This window comes from Oxyura jamaicensis, chromosome 8 (assembly GCF_011077185.1).
Source record: "Oxyura jamaicensis isolate SHBP4307 breed ruddy duck chromosome 8, BPBGC_Ojam_1.0, whole genome shotgun sequence".
Lineage (NCBI taxonomy): Eukaryota > Metazoa > Chordata > Aves > Anseriformes > Anatidae > Oxyura > Oxyura jamaicensis.
The window spans coordinates 876,764-896,350 of NC_048900.1; the positions used below are offsets into that span (position 1 = coordinate 876,764).

The 19,587-nt window shown below is 36.5% G+C and overlaps 1 protein-coding gene across 5 annotated transcripts in view; it reads left to right on the forward strand.

Moving 5' to 3' along the window:
* RPAP2 (RNA polymerase II associated protein 2) overlaps window positions 1-19,587 on the forward strand; it is a 37,194-nt gene that overhangs the window by 8,913 nt on the left and 8,694 nt on the right. For 2 of the 5 annotated variants that reach the window (XM_035332821.1, XM_035332822.1), the window contains exons 9-11: window positions 369-463; window positions 2,051-2,131; window positions 9,831-9,899. In XM_035332821.1, the coding sequence (XP_035188712.1) occupies window positions 369-463; window positions 2,051-2,131; window positions 9,831-9,899 (245 nt within the window). Of the gene's footprint in view, window positions 1-368; window positions 464-2,050; window positions 2,132-2,262; window positions 2,379-7,073; window positions 7,985-9,830; window positions 9,900-19,587 lie in introns of those variants that run through there. The other 3 variants (XR_004752749.1, XR_004752750.1, XM_035332823.1) reach the window with 3 other exon arrangements.

The window sequence follows — 19,587 nt, forward strand, 5'->3', positions numbered from 1 at the left end:
AATTGCTTTTGCTTTTAAATATTTGCATTTGAGAGTATAACTTTCACAATGCTGCTTCCTGTAAAATAAAACTGTTACACTGCTTCTTGTAAAAAGTTTAGACATATAATTTTGAAGGAATTTACCATTGAATTAAAGTATCTAGCATACTGCTTTGCAAGAAAAGAGGAAAAGTAGGTTAGCTGCAAACTGTATATGGGGTCAAATCAACCAGCATTCTGTCTATTAAAAAATTACTAATTCCTCTTTCTTCGTTCAGAGATAAGTTTTCCTATGTTTAAACGTTTATTGATAATCTGTAACTATTTTGATGCATAGCCTGCAATTATTAGGTTATGATTGTTAAAGGTTTTAATGTTGTAATACAGGATGATGAACAGCAAGACCTCACGTTCCCACTTGTTGATTCAAATGCACAAATGCAGATTAGAAAGCGAATCGTCCTTGAAAAACTGAGAAAAGTGTAAGTATTCTTTACTTCAGTAAATATCAAACTGAAGTTGGTGCTCATTCATCATCATTTTAAGTAATAAACACACTGTGCAAGGACATTCTGGCCTTTTCCTGAGTGGCATTACTCATAATTTATAATCATTATTGCCCTAAAGAACTTATTTCTAAGACATTTCTAAGTCATGTGTGATAAAGCAGCAGATGTCAGTTTGCACAGCTGTGGTGGATGTCAGAATCTCACTGCCAAAGTGTTCTCTAACAGAAACTTTTCCGTTCCTGCATGCACCAGAACTTGTAGTTGACAGCATTAATGGCTGGCAGGACAGCATGGTCCCACTCTTTAGCACTTGGCAGAAGGCATGTTGCTGTGCTGTTACACGGAAAACTTCTGTGTTTTCTCAGTCAAAACATTGGTGCAACATATGAAGCTTAAAATAAGAATGTGCTTCAAAAAAAATCCACGGCACCCTCTATTTATCAGACTCTTTCTTCTCACATATCTGGAAACATCTGAACTATCTAATTTCTTGCAAGTTCTTTAGAGACAGATTCTGATGGACCTAAAATAGGAACTGTAAATCAACAGTATCTGAACATATAAATATAGAATATGTATATATAAAATAATGAATTATTTTTAAATAGCTGTGTATAGTGTATGTAATTTATGTATGTACTACATGTAATTTTCATTGTGGTAAAGCATTTATTTCCTGGTATGTTCAGATGAAGCCAGTGGGAATATGAACATGCACAGCAGAGTTCTTGTAAAACACACGGTGATATAGAGGCAAATAGAAATCTTGATTCTTCCAGCAATATCAATGCACTACATGCACATATAAATGTAAATATTCAAATGCAAGAGGATATTAACTATTAAACAAGAAAATAGAGGCAAAAGTTTCATCTTAAATCCACCTCTGAAATGTGAAGAATACACGTTATTTCCAGCACTTGTGGATACGGAGACCTAGTTAAACTGTGTGTGTGTTTTGTGGTGTGCTATATCAAGTTTTACATGCAGTCAAGTAGAGAGGCAGTCTGTGTTTGAAATTTTCTGATTGCCTGCTAACATCGTGGTTCTAGTTAGCAGGCTTACAATGGAGTGCTGTATCCTCTTTATGTAGTGTAAGAGTCTGCAGTTAGCAGATGGATTCCCTGTGTGAACCTCATTTATGCATGCAGTTTTCCTTTTGTACTGTTATTTTTCAACCATGTAAATATAAACATTTAAAGCATTTATGAGGCCTGGAATTGTAATCCTCATAACATAAAACTTTTTTTTTTTTTTACAAGAACATCATATCAGAACTGATATGGAAGTTAACAGAGTATGTAAAATACAGTTAATCTCTACTTCACTTTCACACTGAACTTGTTACAAGCAAGCTGTTTTAAAGTGAAGGTATTGCCCAAACACCACCGAGAGAAATATGAAATACAAACATCATGCCAGATCTATTGCACAAAAATAACCCTTTTTTTTTTTTTTGTATTTCCTTCAATGAGCTCTGGTAGAGAAGAAATCAGAAACTTGAGGAAAAAAATAAAATCAGAGGAAAACATATATTAACCAGTGTCTTTTGCCTTCTAGATTACCTGCAGTTTTGGGCCCTCTTCAGATTACTCTAGGGGATGTTTACACTGAGCTAAAAAATCTTGTGAAAACTTTTCAGTAAGTATTGGTCTTTACTTAGAGATTATTCTTGGTTGATTAATTAAATATCCTGTTGAATGATTTGTGATTTGGGCGCAGAGAGGATCCCCCTACAGATTTTTCCCTTTTCTGGCTGTGTGTTCGTGTAGGTAATGCCACGTTCCCTGTGGACTAACAAGCCCTTCCTTGCTCCTGACAGTGGCTGGGTCACCAGGAGTATTTGCAGATTTTTAAAAACTAGGCCAGTGGTCTCTGGAGGACGGTGGTGAGTCTTTTAAAGGTTCTGCTACCTCATCGCCTCCTATTAAGCGTGAGTTTCTGAGATCTGTCACTTCCTTTTGCTCTGGCTCCCTGTAGCTGGGCTGACTGGTTTTAATGTGATTAATAATTGTTACCACTAACTTCTACAGATGGGAAGAAGGCCCAGCTTGAGCTGTCTTGCCCATTTCAAGGGGAAGTAGACCTAGGGCATGCTCCGTCACCACAATTAGAAGCACTGAAGTGGGTATTTGGAAACACTGGGACTAAAGGAAAGAGGGAAATAAGAATTGTGGTAACTTCTCTGAACATTTTTAGGTTTTCTTTGGGCCAAACTCCTATATCTTAGACCTAGATCATGTCCTGCATCTTAAAGCATTGTCAGGAGAAGGAGCAACAAGAGTTATTAATTCTGTGTATGCTATCACTCTTGGAACTCTATTGCCACCCCTCAGTAAACTGCATGATGTTTACATGTGAAATTACCAAAGCTCATTCTTGTGGTATTTGCAACAAGAAATCTAGGCTTTGGTGAACAGAAACGCAACTCCACCTAATTCCTCATGATTTATCTGATATCTGGAAAAACGCCACAAAAACACAGATCTCTATATATGTTGGATTTTTTTTTTTTACCATGGAAGATAATCATTTCCTTTTCCTTTCTGGTGATTCTGCGCATGATCTCTTATTTAAGAGTTCCTAGTGTTTGAACTTGAATTGGCAATTGCAGTCATTTAATTGTGATTTTATTTTAACAATATCTAAACTGTGAAAGATATTTTTGGTTATACTGGAGCAGCATCTATATACTGTATATGTATTGGTTCTTTGAATAAGGTCTTTGTATCTTAAACCTTTGTGCATTTTTCTTGCTCTGCAGTCTAAATGCTTAGTAGTGATAGAACTGGAAAAAACTATGTTTGGTCTTTTTCAGTCTACTTTTTGTATGCTTACATTAAAAGGATAAAGGTTACCTGGAGGTTCTCAAGAGCAGAATTTATATTTCAAATTATTTTTCCTATTCAAAGATAATGTGGTCTGAATATCAGGTTTCAAAAGCAGTTTATAGCAAAAGAGCCTTGAATTCAAAATAGCCTTCTAAAAACATAGATATACACTTAAAAACGTGTGGATTTACAGGTTGGAACCAAATCTAATTAATTTGGGTTTTGATCCAAAAATGTTATTGTTAATACATCTTAGTGGAAGTGTGAGACCTGGCTAATATAGCAATAATTTGCTATTTCTTAATTCTCCACAGATCTATTTCTGATCCTTCAGGTAACGCTGAATGAGTTGATTTTTCAGTCTCTTTTGTTAAGGAGTAAGTTGAAGGGAATGGTAGGAAGTTCTTGGGGTTCTTCTGCTGTGAAGATTCCAGACAAATTGCTTAGAAATTCATCTTTTTGGGAGGAGGGTGGCTGACAACAATTGTGAGCACTACTCAAGAATTTGTATGTGCCTTTATGTACATCTCACAATAATTGGAGTGTTATTGTTGCTGATGGTAAAATAATATGAAAATACAGGAAATAAGTAATAAAACCTTTGAGTCCTTTCTCGTTGTTGCACTTATATACAGAAGAGTCTGCTGACAAAACTGGAAAAAAAAAAAGCTAGCTGTCTAGAAGAAGGCATAGGTTTGAATCCCTATTTCTATACTTAAATATAAATTTACTTAATGAGTGCTCTCTCTGATTTTAAGTTGAATGTATTAGCAGGGATTCTGAGATTTTTTTTTTGACTGATATTTGTTTGTAGGGTGTAGAAATTCAAAAGTTACTTTCTTTGTTAATATGGTTTAAATGCTTAATGACTATGGAGGCAGCCCTGATAAATGCTGGTGCTTTTCCTTGCTTTTCATACTAGAGATGTTTCACGCTGAAGAACTTGCTGAAGAGGGAAGGAGATAAAACACATGGCAGTAGGAGAGCTTAGCTGAAGAAGGGTAAAAGAGCATGTGGTGAACTAAGCAACAACAATTTTCAGCTCCATTGGTTTTTAAAGGAACACTTGCAGTTCAGCCTCCTTTGGGCAACATTTTATTCAATCACCACTGCTGGGAAACGCACTAGAGGGATCTCAGGAGACATTTTAGAATGGTTAGAGCTCTTCCCAAACAGAGTCCCACAGTGCCTGTAAGCTTTTGTTACGAAAACTGAGATGTCAAATAATTCTCCAGAGTGTGTAAGGGCACTTTGTTAAAAGATCAAGACAAAATTAGCTATTTATATAGAAATTGAGGCTAACTTATTATGTTTGTGAATGTGTGATTGATTTTATTTTTTAAAGCTTAATGTTGTATATTAAAAATAGAATTTCTGCTGTATCTTATGGTTGTAAATATTTTAATTCATTTTATGGAGCTTGTTATTGACAATGAACTCTCACAATGCCAGTGATATAGCTGTTTCTTAAAGTTGTGTTCATGATTTTCTATTACAGGGTTTGTCTTGTTTACAAGACAGTATTTTAGCTTTTAAAATATGTATAATGAGTGCATGTTATCTAGTTTATATTCACTAATAGGCTTTTGCTTATTACCCTTTATTAAGTGGAATTTTAGATTCTGAGTTTCAACTCAGCAATACTTCATTGTAGTCAGGGTTTTCTGTGGAAATATGGAAGTACCAGCCGGTCAACGACCTTTTCTCTTCAGCACAGCAGATTATGGGTTTCCATGGCTGAAGTGCCAGTGCAGCACACCATTACAGCCAGACAGGATGGGATGTAACAGTGCTTGTTAACACATCTAGAGTATTTATTCTGTGTTAAACTTGAGCTAACTTGTGTTAAATCTTGATCAGTCAGAGTAATTAGTGCAGAGCTGTTTCTAAAGCAGCAGATATAAATTAAATGGGTTTATTTTAAAGAAAATTTAAACTTAAAATAACAGGCCATTTTTGCTCATGATCATCATACTTCAGCATGGAAATATGCTGCTCTTTTTAAGGGGGTAGAGGAGAGCTGGTTTTTATGTTTAAATTTTTCTAGCTGAAGCTTGAAGCATAGATTATGTTTGTTTCATATTTGCCTGTGCTAACCTGGGTTAGTTAAATTACAACTTTGCCCATATCAGTGCAAGCTTTTGAAAAATTATAGGTAGCTGAGCTTCTCTAAAGTTACAACTTTAACATCCTCATCCATGAAGTCTGTCTTACAGAACAGGCAAATGGACAAACTAGGAGGTCAGATTCTTGAACTGACATTAATAACATATTCCTACATCTAGGAACATAGATGTGCGAGTGAAAAGGCTGCTTTCTTTGCAAAGATGCTGAGTTTACCTTGCAACAAAGTTCAATTGTATCAACAAATAAGGAAAGAATACTCAGGATTAGTTTATAAATGGTTATAAATAAAATACATTTAGCAAAGATTATTTTATGTTAACCAGTGGTTTTGTTGTTGTTGTTGTTGTTGTTTTTTTTTTTTTTTTTTCCCCTGCATCTTTTTCGTAATATCTGATGTTGTGGACCTGATTGGGGGAGGGGGGAAGATGTTAATTACTCTGCACAATAATCTTTTTTTCTATCTGCCATTTCCTGTTGGACTGTGTTCCTGTTATCAAATTGTTTCCTAGAAGTCTCAGAAAAGGTAATCCTGCTGAGGTGTTTAGCACCTGCACTGCTGAGAGTTTCTTGAAGTACTTGTCCAAATTCTAGCATAGGGCTTTCCTGGATGTGCTTAAATTTGCTGCCACAGCAAGTACTGGTAACAGATCAGGCCATTGTTGCTAATGGAGTTCTGCTAGCAAAATCAGCAGCTGACAGAAATTGAATGGGAAGCCAACTAAAGGAAAAGAAGTAGGACCAACTTGTGTGCTCTTTTTGTGTCATTTTTGGGTTTACTTTTTCATTTACTGCTTACTTCAACCTTGGACTCCCCCATACTCCCAAAGCTTCTGTATCAGAGTTGACTTTCTTTGCAGGCTGGGCTCCAGTCAGGTACTGGGAGGAGATTTGAAATGGAATTCTTTTTAGTCTTACTTTTTAGTCCTTTATTTATCAATTTCTACCACTTTGGTTCATACAGCATTAGAACTGCTTTGTGGGTCCTGCTGCCTAATGGATGAGGGAAGCAGTTAAGTCCAGCATCTTCTTCCAACAAGCTGTGCAGGGGCGAAAGACAACACCCATAAACTACCAGTTAAGCAACCCACACAGCTATCTGGGAGCGTCCAGGATTCTTGGCTTACCTATCCATTACTACAAACCATAAGAAAGTAGAAACGTTCTCTTCTGGAAAGTTGTATATTGTTATCTTTCTTTGGCTAGGTGTGGGAAAATTTAGCCAAACTCTAACAGAAAACATTCCATTGCAAAACCCAAATCATATACCCAGACTTTTGTAGTGTTTTAACATTTCCATAGTATGTGTATGACAGAAATCTAGTGACCTTTTTCCCCCATCTTTCAAGGATTGTTCTGAAGTAACAATTTTGGCCAGAGGCAAGACAAAGAATTAATGAACCATTTTTAGAGAGGACTTACACTTTCCTGTTTTCTGAAAGCTTTACTCTTCAGAGGCCTTGGTGTTGACACACATCTTGTTCTTGAAAGTGACTGCCCTTCCTCTGCTCTGTATTATTTAAGGGTTCACACCTGTAGGTTTCCAGCTCTAGTCTGATCTGCCTAAAATGGTTTTTGTTTGTTTGTTTTTGTGTGTGTGTGTGCACTTTTTTTTTTTTTTTTTTCAGTTGCACAGGAGCTTCAGGACAGGTGTTATACTGAAGGGTTGTGGAAGCCTCACTTCATCCAGTCTGGTGACAGAGGTACATCAGCAGTTCTGTACTGCCACATGCTGCTGGTTATCTGTCTTAGGACTACCTCCTTCAGAAATAGCATATTGATGGCAATGACTAGTGTTGAGACCTTGCCAATCAATACTACCATTGAATAAGAGTTAATTGACACAAATAACTGCATCTCTCAGTTTGTGTAAAGAGTGACACCTTCCTGTACTCTAATCAATAATAACTCCTTGTAGAGCATTGAAATAAAGCTGCTTTCTCTCTTTGACAGAGTTTTCCCTGGTGATTTGGATCTGTCTCTTCCATTGTGTCTTACCATAGCAGATTAACTGGAATGTTACATATGAATTGCCTGTCAAGATGATTCCATCAGGCATTTCTTGGTAGTGTTTATCACTGTCATCAGTATTGAGTCAAGACCTTCAGCCTTTGCTTTGTTTCTTTTCCTATAACCTGAAAAATGAAACAGCTTTGTTGCCAGCTACTTCCATTAGCTATTTCAAATAACAACTGGTAAACATGCATCTTTTAATAGCAAAAATCATCTGTATTTACCAAAATTATTGGTTCTAGTTTGGCATGATGGTTCCTATACATGTAGTATAATACACTGCTTTTCCTTTCATCATTTAACAAAACTAGGGCAGTTAAGGTACTATTTGAGTAAACATTGCTTCAAAATCTTACTTTGGTTGGAAGACTTGGAGATTTGAGAAGGAAAACAGGATAATATTGCTTTGTTCATTACTACTCTTAAAAATATTTTTGAATATATTTCTGAAAAAAGGGAAATGATCCTTTAAAACACCTTCATAACTATTTTTAATGATTATTTTGAATATAACTGGGTAGATTTTTCTAAAAAAAAAGTTGAATTTTAACAATGGCAAGTATGAGCACGTCTGTTTTTCCACCTTTGAAGGTTTTTTTTTTTTTTTTTTTTTTTTTTCCCTTTGGTAACTGCATATCTTCCCAAAGAGATTAAAAATAATTTTAAAAATTTTACTGAGGGAAGAATACCCTGGAATTTAATTTGTTGTGAGGTATTTCATTTTATAGCTCGTGTTTGGAGTAAGAAGAAAAAAAAAAGACTTAAGTTCCTACTCTAGAAACCTAAATGTCTAAATGATCTTCATGGTCATTGCTGTGCTTTGGGATCCCTTGAGCACAGTAGCATTCTGGTCTGCTCCTGAAGCTGAATTTATTGTACACCACCAGGAGAAGGGATGTGCCTACACTGTGTCCTAGTAAGGAACTAGAGGCACAGTTAATGTTTTATTATTATTTTTTAAATTATTATTATTATTATTTTTGGAGCTAACATAAGCTGTGTCATGAGCATCTGTCTTGCTACCATGATGATGTTTAGTTGGTAATACTGTGATAAAATTGTCAGAGCTGGTAAGGGATCTGGTGATAAAGCCCTTATGGCTAGGCTGCCAACTTTTACAGCTAATGCTGCCACTTAGTTTTCCATCTGTGACTTCTCAAAGCATGTATTTCTGCCAGCTGCCACAGTTTATTTAAAACTTCAAGGAATCACGTCTTCCTTTGAAATGTCTAAAACAACGTCTCTTTTCCTAAACTGAACCTTGAACATGTTATAGAAAGCTATTCTCCTACCTCTGCAGTGGGTGATGTTCTCAACCCTCTCATAATGAACACTGGTTAACAGCCCCTGATGGAGCAGGTGAAATACGAACTTTTAGGAAAGTGGTTTACTCCCAGACCTTTTAGCAGCCTCCCGGCTTCACCAGGGCCTATAGACCTGTGTTAATGACAGGGCAGCTTCTTCATGTGTCTGAATTTATGCAAGTCTACAGAGAGGGGAAGCAGAGAGTAAGAAGGAAGCAAACATATTGAGGCATTTACCCGTCAGTATTTCTGCTATATGGTAGCACCTGTCTGAATAAAATTAATGCTGCTAGCTTTTTCTGGATGCCTACATAGCCACAGCTTCTTTTTGAGCTGTGACTTTTCCATAAAATTCTCTTCTCAAACACATGCCTAAATTCAGCCGTAACAATTGACACATTAATTGTTTTAAGTCAAATTAACATTTGAGTTAAGGAAAATGTCTTACTATGGAATTAAACCATGTGAGTCAGTGGGTATAAAATGCAGTGGTCTTGTTGAGCATCTGTGTGGTTCTTGATTCACACCTTTTCTTGCTCTTTTATCTGCCCTGGCTCCCATTGCATAAGTTAGAATTCTAGATTTTCATGTTAATAACAAGGATCATCAGAGTACTGTACCCCAGTATCTTAAAATCCAGTCTATTTCCGCAACACTAGCTTTTATAGCAAATCTGGATCTGAAACTAACAGGGGAAACAGTGTAGGAAGGCCCATCTTCGCAGAAAGTGTACGCGTGTTTCCTGAGCATGTCCCTTTCGGTGTCAGGGACAGTTGAGACCTCACAGCAGCCAAAATTGTGAATTCAAAGAATTAGCTTCTGTTCAGTCTTCCCCATCCAGCTTTCACGTGAAACAAAGACAGATACTGGGACTTGTACAAATCCTTTGTTACAGGATATGAAGAAACAGATCCCTGAAAGTTGGTGACTTGCTCAGATAGAGCTGTAATTTCCACATCGTAACTCTGCATACCACGTCTTTTAATGGTAGACTTCTAATTCAGCAATTAAAATCTGTTTACTTTCACTTTGAAATGTGCTGATTTTTTTTTTTTTTAATTATTACAGGTTAACAAACAGAAACATTATTCACAAAATGCCTGAATGGACTCTAATTGCTATCGTTCTGTTATCTGTGTAAGTACCCTTTAATGTCAAATATTCTTACATGCAGCTATCTTAACTGGCCTGTTATGATGAGATTTAATTTTCAGATAAAAGAGAGAAAATATTTCTTGTAATTGACTGGGGGAATCAACAGAAATATTCTTTTATGCAAATGAAATGAATTATCTGGAACAACAAGTTAACAGTGGACAAGCTTAATGTTATTTAAATATATATATGTATGTATGTATTTTTAAAGAAGAATGGTGGGAGGAAGGAAGAGGGTACTTTACTTGCTTCTATTCAATAATGCCAGACTTTCTTCCCTTGTCTGACAGTAGGATATAATGACACGCGTTATTTGGATGCAGTGTTATTGTTATACTTTCTCATTTTACTTCTAATTTCTTAAAAGATTTCACTTTCATAATTAAAGTCAAATTACTTCCATAAAGATATGGTGTGCTTCTGCTTGTGTTTATTTAAATAATCTAGCAAATTTGTTTGGCAGGGGAAAGCTTTTTAAGCAGCTCTGACTTCCTGAAAGCAATGTCAGGACACAGTATTTTATTTCATGTGGATTAGTTTTATTGCTTAAGATTATGATACTGAAGTGCCTAAAGTCCTCCTCAGCTTTGTTCTACTTGCTTTCCAAGGGTTAAATGCTTTCCAAGGGTTTTACTAACTGGAATTTTGTTTTTATTATAGTGTATTTCAGTAAACTTGTATGCTCAGGCATGAATTACAAAAGCTATAGTCATATGCTTCAAATATGTTCCTTAATTTCTATTTTCCAAATTAATGTACCTTTCTGAGGTTAAAGATATAAACTCTGCAGTGTATAAAACAGTTATTTCAGAAATTCATATTAAACATTTAACATGAGCTCACCTTTTAAGAAATAACTGGTGGTTTCACATAGTGTCAGGCCCTGCCTTTCAGTAGGGTTAAACCATCAAGCAAGCCTTGTATGTCTTTCAGCTTGAATTACAAGATTGCAGAAATCTTATTTCAGAGACTGTTTATTACCGTGCTGCTGCTGCTGCTTCTGGGTTTCCTGGGTCACTGGAGCGAGTAGGACACAGAAGTACTTACAGACATTCAAAGGTCAAGAAGTGTTGTGGGCCAACCTCAGAGCGTCCCCAGTACTGCACTTACTTTCTTTGATATTACTTCAGTCTGACACATTGTTCTGGCTTTACTGTCCGAAGGAAGGCTGTACCAGTAGGCATTAGAGTAGGCTTCAGCAAGCCTTACATCTGTGTCACCCAGCCAGATACTGCTCAAATGATTCATTAAATCAGAACACAGAAAGTAACTTTACTTGAATGCCTTGGCATAAATATTTTATCAACTATAAGAACAAATCTTTTGTCATTTTTACTATATATTCTTATGGTTGAATTAGTAATTTGTGAAACAGATCTTATGAATTTTTCAAGTAGTTTCTGTACATTTAAGGAAATTGTGATTCTTTTGCTAAGAAGTTAAAATATGTTGCTGGTCTCTGCTGCAGATGATGAGCTCTAAATGTTTACATACCTAAAGATTGTTTTACAATTGTTTTAAAATGTTCTACAAGTAACAGGCAGTCTTGGTAGCAGAAGCAGGGAACCAAGTCTTGTTTTACCTTGGCTTTCTAAGGGCCCACCCCTAAACAAATGGGTTGTATTTGATCCCGAAGTAGAGTGGATTTTACCTTGAATATTATTCTAGTTAAATTTCTAATACTATTCTAGTTAAATCACAAATAAAACTGCATTTGATTTCAACTTATTGCAAGGTTCTTGCAAAGTCATATAATCTTCAGACTTCGAACAACTTCTCTTGGCCTCCTCTTAGGAGAGACCATGGGATAAATGTAGATGGGGCAGAATGAGTGTTAGGTTTCTCTAAGAAAATTAAATGTCCAGTTTTGACCTTTCTGGAAAGAATGCAACATGCTTCATGACTTGGAAATAATAATCAAACTTGAGGATATAGTGGAAGATAGAAGTGTTAGGAGAAATGCTACTGAGTACTTTTTCCAGAAACCCGGCCAAGCTCCTCACAAACAGATCTTCAGATTGTGGCCCTTTGTCACCTCCTATAGTCTGCTAGGGAATCAACCCTATCTTACTGATGGTGCTCATAAAAAGGATTATAATCTGTTAAATCCTCTGCAGCCTCCCCGTCGCTACACTGAATGATGATGCATGTTGCAGCAGATGTGCTGTCACTTAGATTGAGGAGGTATATGGGGCCTGAGTCAGAGTGCCTCTTTACTAGCATCTGTAGCTGATGAAGAGAACCTTTGCAGGACATGTGTTCACGTCTTCACCTCTCAGACATGGGATGGCAATTCTACTCCTAACACTAAACAGTGGAGTAAATAAGCAAGACCCTGAAAGAAGGTAATACTTCCTCTTTCCATCAGGACAAAAGACCATATTACACATACCCTGTGGTGCAGAATGTTTGAGAACACACACCAAAAAAGGCAGAGTGAGCATGGGATTTCAGGGTATAAATCAAGAGAAACTATGAAGACCTCAAGTATTTTTGTTTGTTTGGAAGGGGGCAGAGTTGTTTTGTTTCAGGTAGCAACTGTTGGACTTGCACCCTGTTCTGTGCATTGATATTGTGGCTCACCACTTCCTTCTCATATATAGCCGAGGACTCATACAGTGTACTTAACTTCACGGTGCAATTTCATAGTGCCCTGACACTTTTTGTGGTATGCTACTGAGCAGAATCACTTATCATTACAATGGTATCGACTTAAAGCGTTATCACTGCTTAATACTTGGTATTGTGTTATGATAGTGGTATCCTCTTTTCATTAAGAGCGTGTGGATTAAATCTTTGTAGGATACCACGTGTAGGATAGTAACAACACCCTAATTCTGGTGCTTAAATAAGACCTGGGCTCCCTTTAGAATCTGCTGGCCTTCAAAAATTATTCTAAGTACTTACACACCCTTGAGTCTATTGACTATTAAAAAAATCTGGGCATCCAATAAATTGTTCTAAAGGAAAGTACCTGAAACTAGACAGTGTGGCTTTCTAAAACTATAAAGTGATGGAGAGCCCAACAGTGGTGCATTTCTTCTTTCTAGTGAACAGCTGGATTTATTCAATCAAACTATGGTATAAAATATGAACAGCCAGTCTGAGCCTCTGTTGAAAATCTAGCCTGAGGCACTACTGTCTTTGTGACCAGCACATTCAGCAATGCTGTATCGACTTTCCTAGAGTATACTTCGACAGCCAGAGAGTTACGTTCAAATAATTGCATTCATACCTGCTATGGAGTGGTAACTCTTTAAAAATGATCTCTAGAACAAATTTCTTATTTATTTGCCAGTTGGCAGTAGTAGATTCCTGTGTCTTCCTGTTGTAGTCCTTCTTAGCATGTTAAGCGTAATTTTACATTATAGTAATGACTTTGAAATGTGAACTAGAATACAGAAATTCTATCTTTCTCCCCCCAAAGAACTTTGCAAGATAACAAATTGAAGCAGATAATAGTTAACGCATACAGTAGTCAAGAAAGAACGGAGAAAGCAGTGGGAAGACTGGTTGCTATACAAGCATGGGCACTTGCTGTTTTTAGTGTATACCCCTGGTACAGTCTAATGGAATGCTTTCAAGATATTTTCAGGAAATGTCTGCTTTCATCTTACTTATCTGAGCTGGCTGGTTCCAGTGAACTGTGGTCAGCTTCATCTACAACGCCTATGCAAGAGGTTCCTTCTGCTAAAAGCTTTGAAACATTTCAGAATGTTCTGGGATTAGTGTATATGCATTGGGCTGCAGTATTTAAACAAACTCAAAATGAACATGGTCACAAAACAAAAGCCATCGTTATATGTGTGCAGCCACTTTAGATAAATGTGTCATGTGGAGATGTACTCTAGAGGTTTGCTGTCTTGGAGATAACAGTTTGGGAACTGGAGAATCTTGGGTTCAAGTATGCGTTTCTATTTCTTTGTACACCAAGAGCATGTCTATTGCTCAACATTGACATTTCTGCATTATTTTAAGAGGAATTCAGATGTTTGTGATATCTCTACTGTGTTCTCATCTGAATGTCTCAAATGTACTAACACTTATCGGATATGAATCAGATTTGCAGAGTGACTGTAAAAAGTGCACTTATAGATAGGCTTTTTCCTACAGAAACCACATACAGATCAGCTGGATGATGCTTTATTTGGCAAGTCTGATGATAGAAAATAGGTTCCAGCTGAGAAAAATCATTCCTCATTGAGCTAGAAATATAATTATTTCCCATTCTGAAACAGAGCTTGCAGGATCAAAAATCCAAAAAGCCTTTCTTTTTATAAAAGCATTTGAACTTTGCCCCAGTCTTTGTCCCTACTCTTGGTCACAATCTGTAGAGTTATATTTCTGTTTAAAATAGAGAAAAGGCAAGTTTTTCTAACATGGTAAAAATAAATAAATGACATTCTTCCCTTTTATTCTCTTTATAATTTTAGATTGTCATTTGGGTAAGTAAGTGTGAACTCAAATAGGTTTTCTGTTAAGCAGTTCTTGCTTATCAGCACTTCCTAAGCAAACTCTGCTTACTTGGCACGTTGTGCAGGAGATCAGTATTACTTTACTTCCTCCAAGCGTGTTGCAGTATTACTTGGGAAATATATATATAGAATGGTATTTTGAGGAATTTGCAGTGTTGGTCATGGGGATGTTAATAATGCCAACTTGAAAATTAATGAAATATCTTCTTCATTTGGAAGGGAGAAAATAGAAGAAGAAGAAACCTAAACGATTTGAAAGGGGTGTTTCTCCCCATACAAAAAGTGCTGTGTTGCTAGCGCTGGTGTACAAGAAAGTGACTGTTTGTCTGTATTTCAGTGCAACATACATAACAGCTGCAGTCTTCTTCCGCTCTAGTATTTCTTGTGGATAGCCTCTTGAATGGGATATTTGGAAGTACTATACCCAGTGCAAACTGTCTGGGATGAATCCTGGGTAATGAGTTCCCGTTTGCGGTTCTGGTCCTTGGTCTCATCAGCAGGAGTGGAGCCTTAGCACACACTGTGTCCTGGACTTTTGTGTGTTGCTAGAGGGTTTTGGAGCTTTTGCTTTAGTCGCCCTTGGGAACTTTATATTCCAAATGTACATGTGGTTTATGAATTAAAAGAAGGGTAGTAGGGAAAGTACTTTCCTCTGCCACTTCATTTTTGCCTTTTGTATGAGTAAACAAAAAAATTCTGTTGCAGCTTCTGAAAGATAGCGTGCCTGATTTTGGAAGACATTTTTATCGTGCTGATTCTTTGGGGAGCTTACTCGGTCAGTGGAGTTCATGTCCTATTGAACTTCATGCCACAACAATGTGCTGATCAAGCAGATCAGAAAAAGTGCCCAGCCCTATTAGAGACAGAACTGTCTTAAATTTATGTTCATGGAAAAGATATATATTCAGCAGAGTTCTTTTGTAATGTCGTATTTTCCTTCCTTCTATAATTGCTGCATACAGCGTTGCTTATTGGAAGTAATGTCATAGTAGAGTAAATTGTACAGTTACTCTGTAATATAGGCAGTTCTGAATGGATAATGCCAGTGTGGCATTGTGAGTAATACAACACCGTTAACAGCTGCCCTGAACTTAGTTTTAAACATATTTTAACTTCAACCACTGTGCAAACTGAGCTGTTAATTTTGCAACTGAGTCCTGAAGCTCTAGCCTTATGAAAATATACTTGCTTCCTTATTAATAATTAATCTTAATACATTCAATGCAAACATTTTTTTTTATTATGAAACATTACCCATCTGTTAGAAGAAAAACACGACTGACAAATAAACGCATCTTTTATTTTCAGAGTTTTAACTTTATCTTGGTAAACTTTCCGAAGTTATATTTGCTGGGGACATAATACACAGATGATGTTTTTGACTTACAGGAAACTTTGCATCATAAGATGCAAATCAACGTTTATTTGGCTTGTTGTTTCTAACAACAAATAAATAAATGTAGAGGTATACATCATTGAAAGGTTACTACTGCTTCTTAGAATGTGATCTCCTGTTATTCTGTACCAGCATAATTTCTAGCATGGGTTCTAGATTAATTTGTTTTCTGCTATGCAGAGAGTCATAAGAATACCACTTAGCCTAAGAGATGTGTCCTGTTGTTTTTTCAGGTCTGAAATTAATTGTGCCCAAAGTAGAAGTGTTGAATTACTTAACTCTTCTGGAACCATTATAACAGAAAAACTTTGATTATAGAAAATCCCCAAACAAACAGTATCTTTCAAAGATCTTACCAGTTTTCTCCTTATGGTGCTTCATGCAGATTATGAAATGTAAAACATTATAATGCAAGACAGAAAGATAGACTGTCTAAAAAGACAGTACTTCATTTTGGGGATGCTGGTTTCGTCGTATTCCTGTTGAAAGTGTCAGACCTAATGTGGCATATATTGTTATAACGTTTTTTTAAGGAGAAGGAATCCTGCAAATGATGGAAAAACATGAAGAAGAAGAAAAGTGGCTTTATGAATGAATTATGTCTTGGAAAACAAAATTAGTTGAATAACTGAGCAAAGTTATAATTTGCTTGGATCAAAGCAGTAGTCCGAGTAACTACTCAAAGACCCATGCATCAAAGATCTATGTTGGGGGAAATGAACAGAGATGAATTTCATTAGCTTTTATATGGATAATGTTATGTTGGAGACTGTTGCTGTTTCTATAATACTCTATAGTAACCAGAGAGAAACTGAAAATTACTTAGAGGCATGAAAAATTTGGAGGGAGGAAGAGGTTACAACTAATTAATTCAGAAAGGAAAGAAATGTGTTTTGATACAGTAAATGATAGTGAGTAGTACATTGATGAACCAAAGACTTGTTTTCATTCCCTACTGATGTAGGAATTGAGTACAAAGAAAATTTGTACTTCTCCTTAGTTTGTTACTTCTTGAGACATAAAAGCATTTTGACACCAAGTGTCCTGATCCACTCTGGCAATAAAGTTCTGGTCCTGATATAGAATGTAAAGACAAAAAGTGAAAAATGTACAGTATTTTCTGAAACGTGTTCCTTTCATATTCATGAGAACAAGCAGAAAATACAGTCTCTCTGGGGAGTTCATATGTTTAACTTCTGAAAGAAAAAAAAAAAAATTGAACACAGTTGAAGCAAATCTATTCCTAGCATGTCTCTTTACTCAGCTGCATTATTCCAGGTGTTTGATTTGTATGGTGGACTGAGAGGCAGATAATCAAGTTACAGTGTAAGAAAGTTCTGAAACTGAACTATGGTCAATTTTATGATCATTGTTTCTGTGGTAACTGAGTACAGGTGAGTACATTTTATAAAGTCAAGTATTGTCAAATTATTTACCTAAGCACATTACGCTGTAGCTGTTCCAACTGTATGACAGCATATTTCTGATTTAATCTGTATTGAAGTGTTGTTGGTTTTCTGGTGTTTTTTTGTTTGTTTGTTTGTTTTTTTCATAGCACTGAGATAACGACTTGATGGGAATAGACTGCTAGTGTGTGGCAGCAACAAAAACCCAGCAGCTGCAAAAATGGATGTATATGAAATAATACTGAATTCATAAAATGTGCCAGGTTGATACATAAATGCATTTTTAGATATTAAATTGTCTCACTGTATGTGCCCAATAATTTATACAATAGTGTGTTTTTCACAGTGCACTTAAAAGGTTCGGGCTCTCTAAAGCTTAGATCTTAGTATTTGTTAATTTCACTGGGACTTATACCTGTGCTTTTAATTTCATGTAGCTAAGTAACCCAAGGACTTCAGTGGCATAGATTGCAGTATGTGGGAGGTGTCAAAGGAAAACTTTGTGGAACATAAAATCTAAGGAATAGAAGACTGAAAAGCATGAAAGGATCGATTTAAAAATAAATTTTAAATGTATTACGTTTAAATTTTTGGCCAAGTTGAAAAAGAGGGAAAAATGGGAGCAAACGCTAGGACTGAGAAGTACCTTTGATCTGTCAGCTGGTTAGCAGGAAACAGACTTCACATAAATGGAACTCTTTAAACACGGCCTGTCCTTGAAATGTGTACCTAAGAAACTTAGATTTGTTAGAGGGAAACAGCTGATGGTGATTTCTTTTCTTCTTGGCTTATATTGTGAACATTTTATTGCCTTGGATTTATGCAGCTAAGTAAGCTAAATTGAAACCTTTTGGAACAATTCCTTGTATGAATGGGCTTTAAATGGCACACAGTTATTACTAAGTTCTGATTCTTTGTTTCTGTGAACTAGCATTGTAATAATAACTTGGAATGTGGTGATGCAAAGGTGGGTACAATACTGGATTAGGTATTTAAATAATCATTCTGCAGTCATACCTGCTCATACAAAATGGTGAAACAGCCATTGATCCAGCTAAACTAAAAAGTACTTAGGATAAGAAACCACAGATCTCTGAGCCACTTTTGGTGCTTCCCTTGTTGTCTTGTCTGGATAGAGGTTTTTCTAATACACTGTTAAAGAAATTTTCTGGGAGCTCTGTCTTGTACAAGACTGCCCAAATAATTGTTGTGGTGTGGTTTTTTTTTGTTTGTTTTCTGAAGCTGTATGATATTTTCTGGTGGTAGTCACTTCAAAATAAGTAAACAGTTGAAAATAGAGTTCCTAAAATCCTTAATACAGGATGCAAATAGAACCATTCCATATTATTGTTATAGCTTTAAGGGAGTCCTGTCCTTGAATTTTTGTTAATGGCATTGTATCATCAAAGTATTTTGAGTGTTGGTCATTTTCTTTCCTATTAGACAGGCTAAGCCCGGGTGTGAAAACCAGTGATTCCCTATAGTACTTAATGAAGTCAACTACTAAATGTTCCAGGAACAGCATATATGTGGCAAATGCTGGCAGAGAATGTGACATTTTCTATCTGCTGAATATTCTGAAAAGTATAGTTCCTTTGCAGGACACTTACCAAGGGAACTCAATTTGTTTTATGTGTGTATACATAAGGTCAGGAAACTTGTTCAGAAGGAACGTGATAGGAGTAGATTCTGTGTTGATGCTTGCATTCCAAAGGTTAAAATAATTGTCCAATGAGAAGACTTGTAAATTTACTCTCATCTGCATAGAAATCCCTGTGTTTGTGCTAATGCACTGCTGGTCACTCACATGGAACTGAAATATGGGAATAGTGAGAAATTTCATTTTCAAGTTGCTTTTTGAGACGAACCATATTACACCATTATGTTGTGGCTGAATTGTATGTCCAAGCCAACCTGGTCCAAGCCCCCTGCTCTAGCTGGGCCACCCAGAGCAGGCTGCCCAGGACCATGTCCAGGCGGTTTCTGAATGTCTCCCAGGGAGAGACACCCCAGCCTCTCCAGGCAGCCCCTGCCAGTGCTCTGTCACCTGCACAGTAAAGGAGAGCTTCCTGTCTTCCAGTTTGTTCCCATTGCCTCTTGCAGAAACTCTCATTACTGCAGGTATGCTTTCTGTTCGCTGTTAGTTGTATTCATTCTGCTGCACCAGGAGTGACCTTTTGGTCCCACTCAAAGGGAATGGAAGTTGACTTCTATTTGCTTACCAGCTAAATGAAAAGTGTGCGGAAGTGAACTTTGAAAGAAGAAAAATATAATTATTGTAAGTATATACATAAATAGGGTTCAAAAAACAGTTTTGTAGAAGTTGCATATGAAATAGTTAAGGTAGTGGAAACAGTGAACAAAGCTACCTCTTGAATGAACCCTAAGTTTTG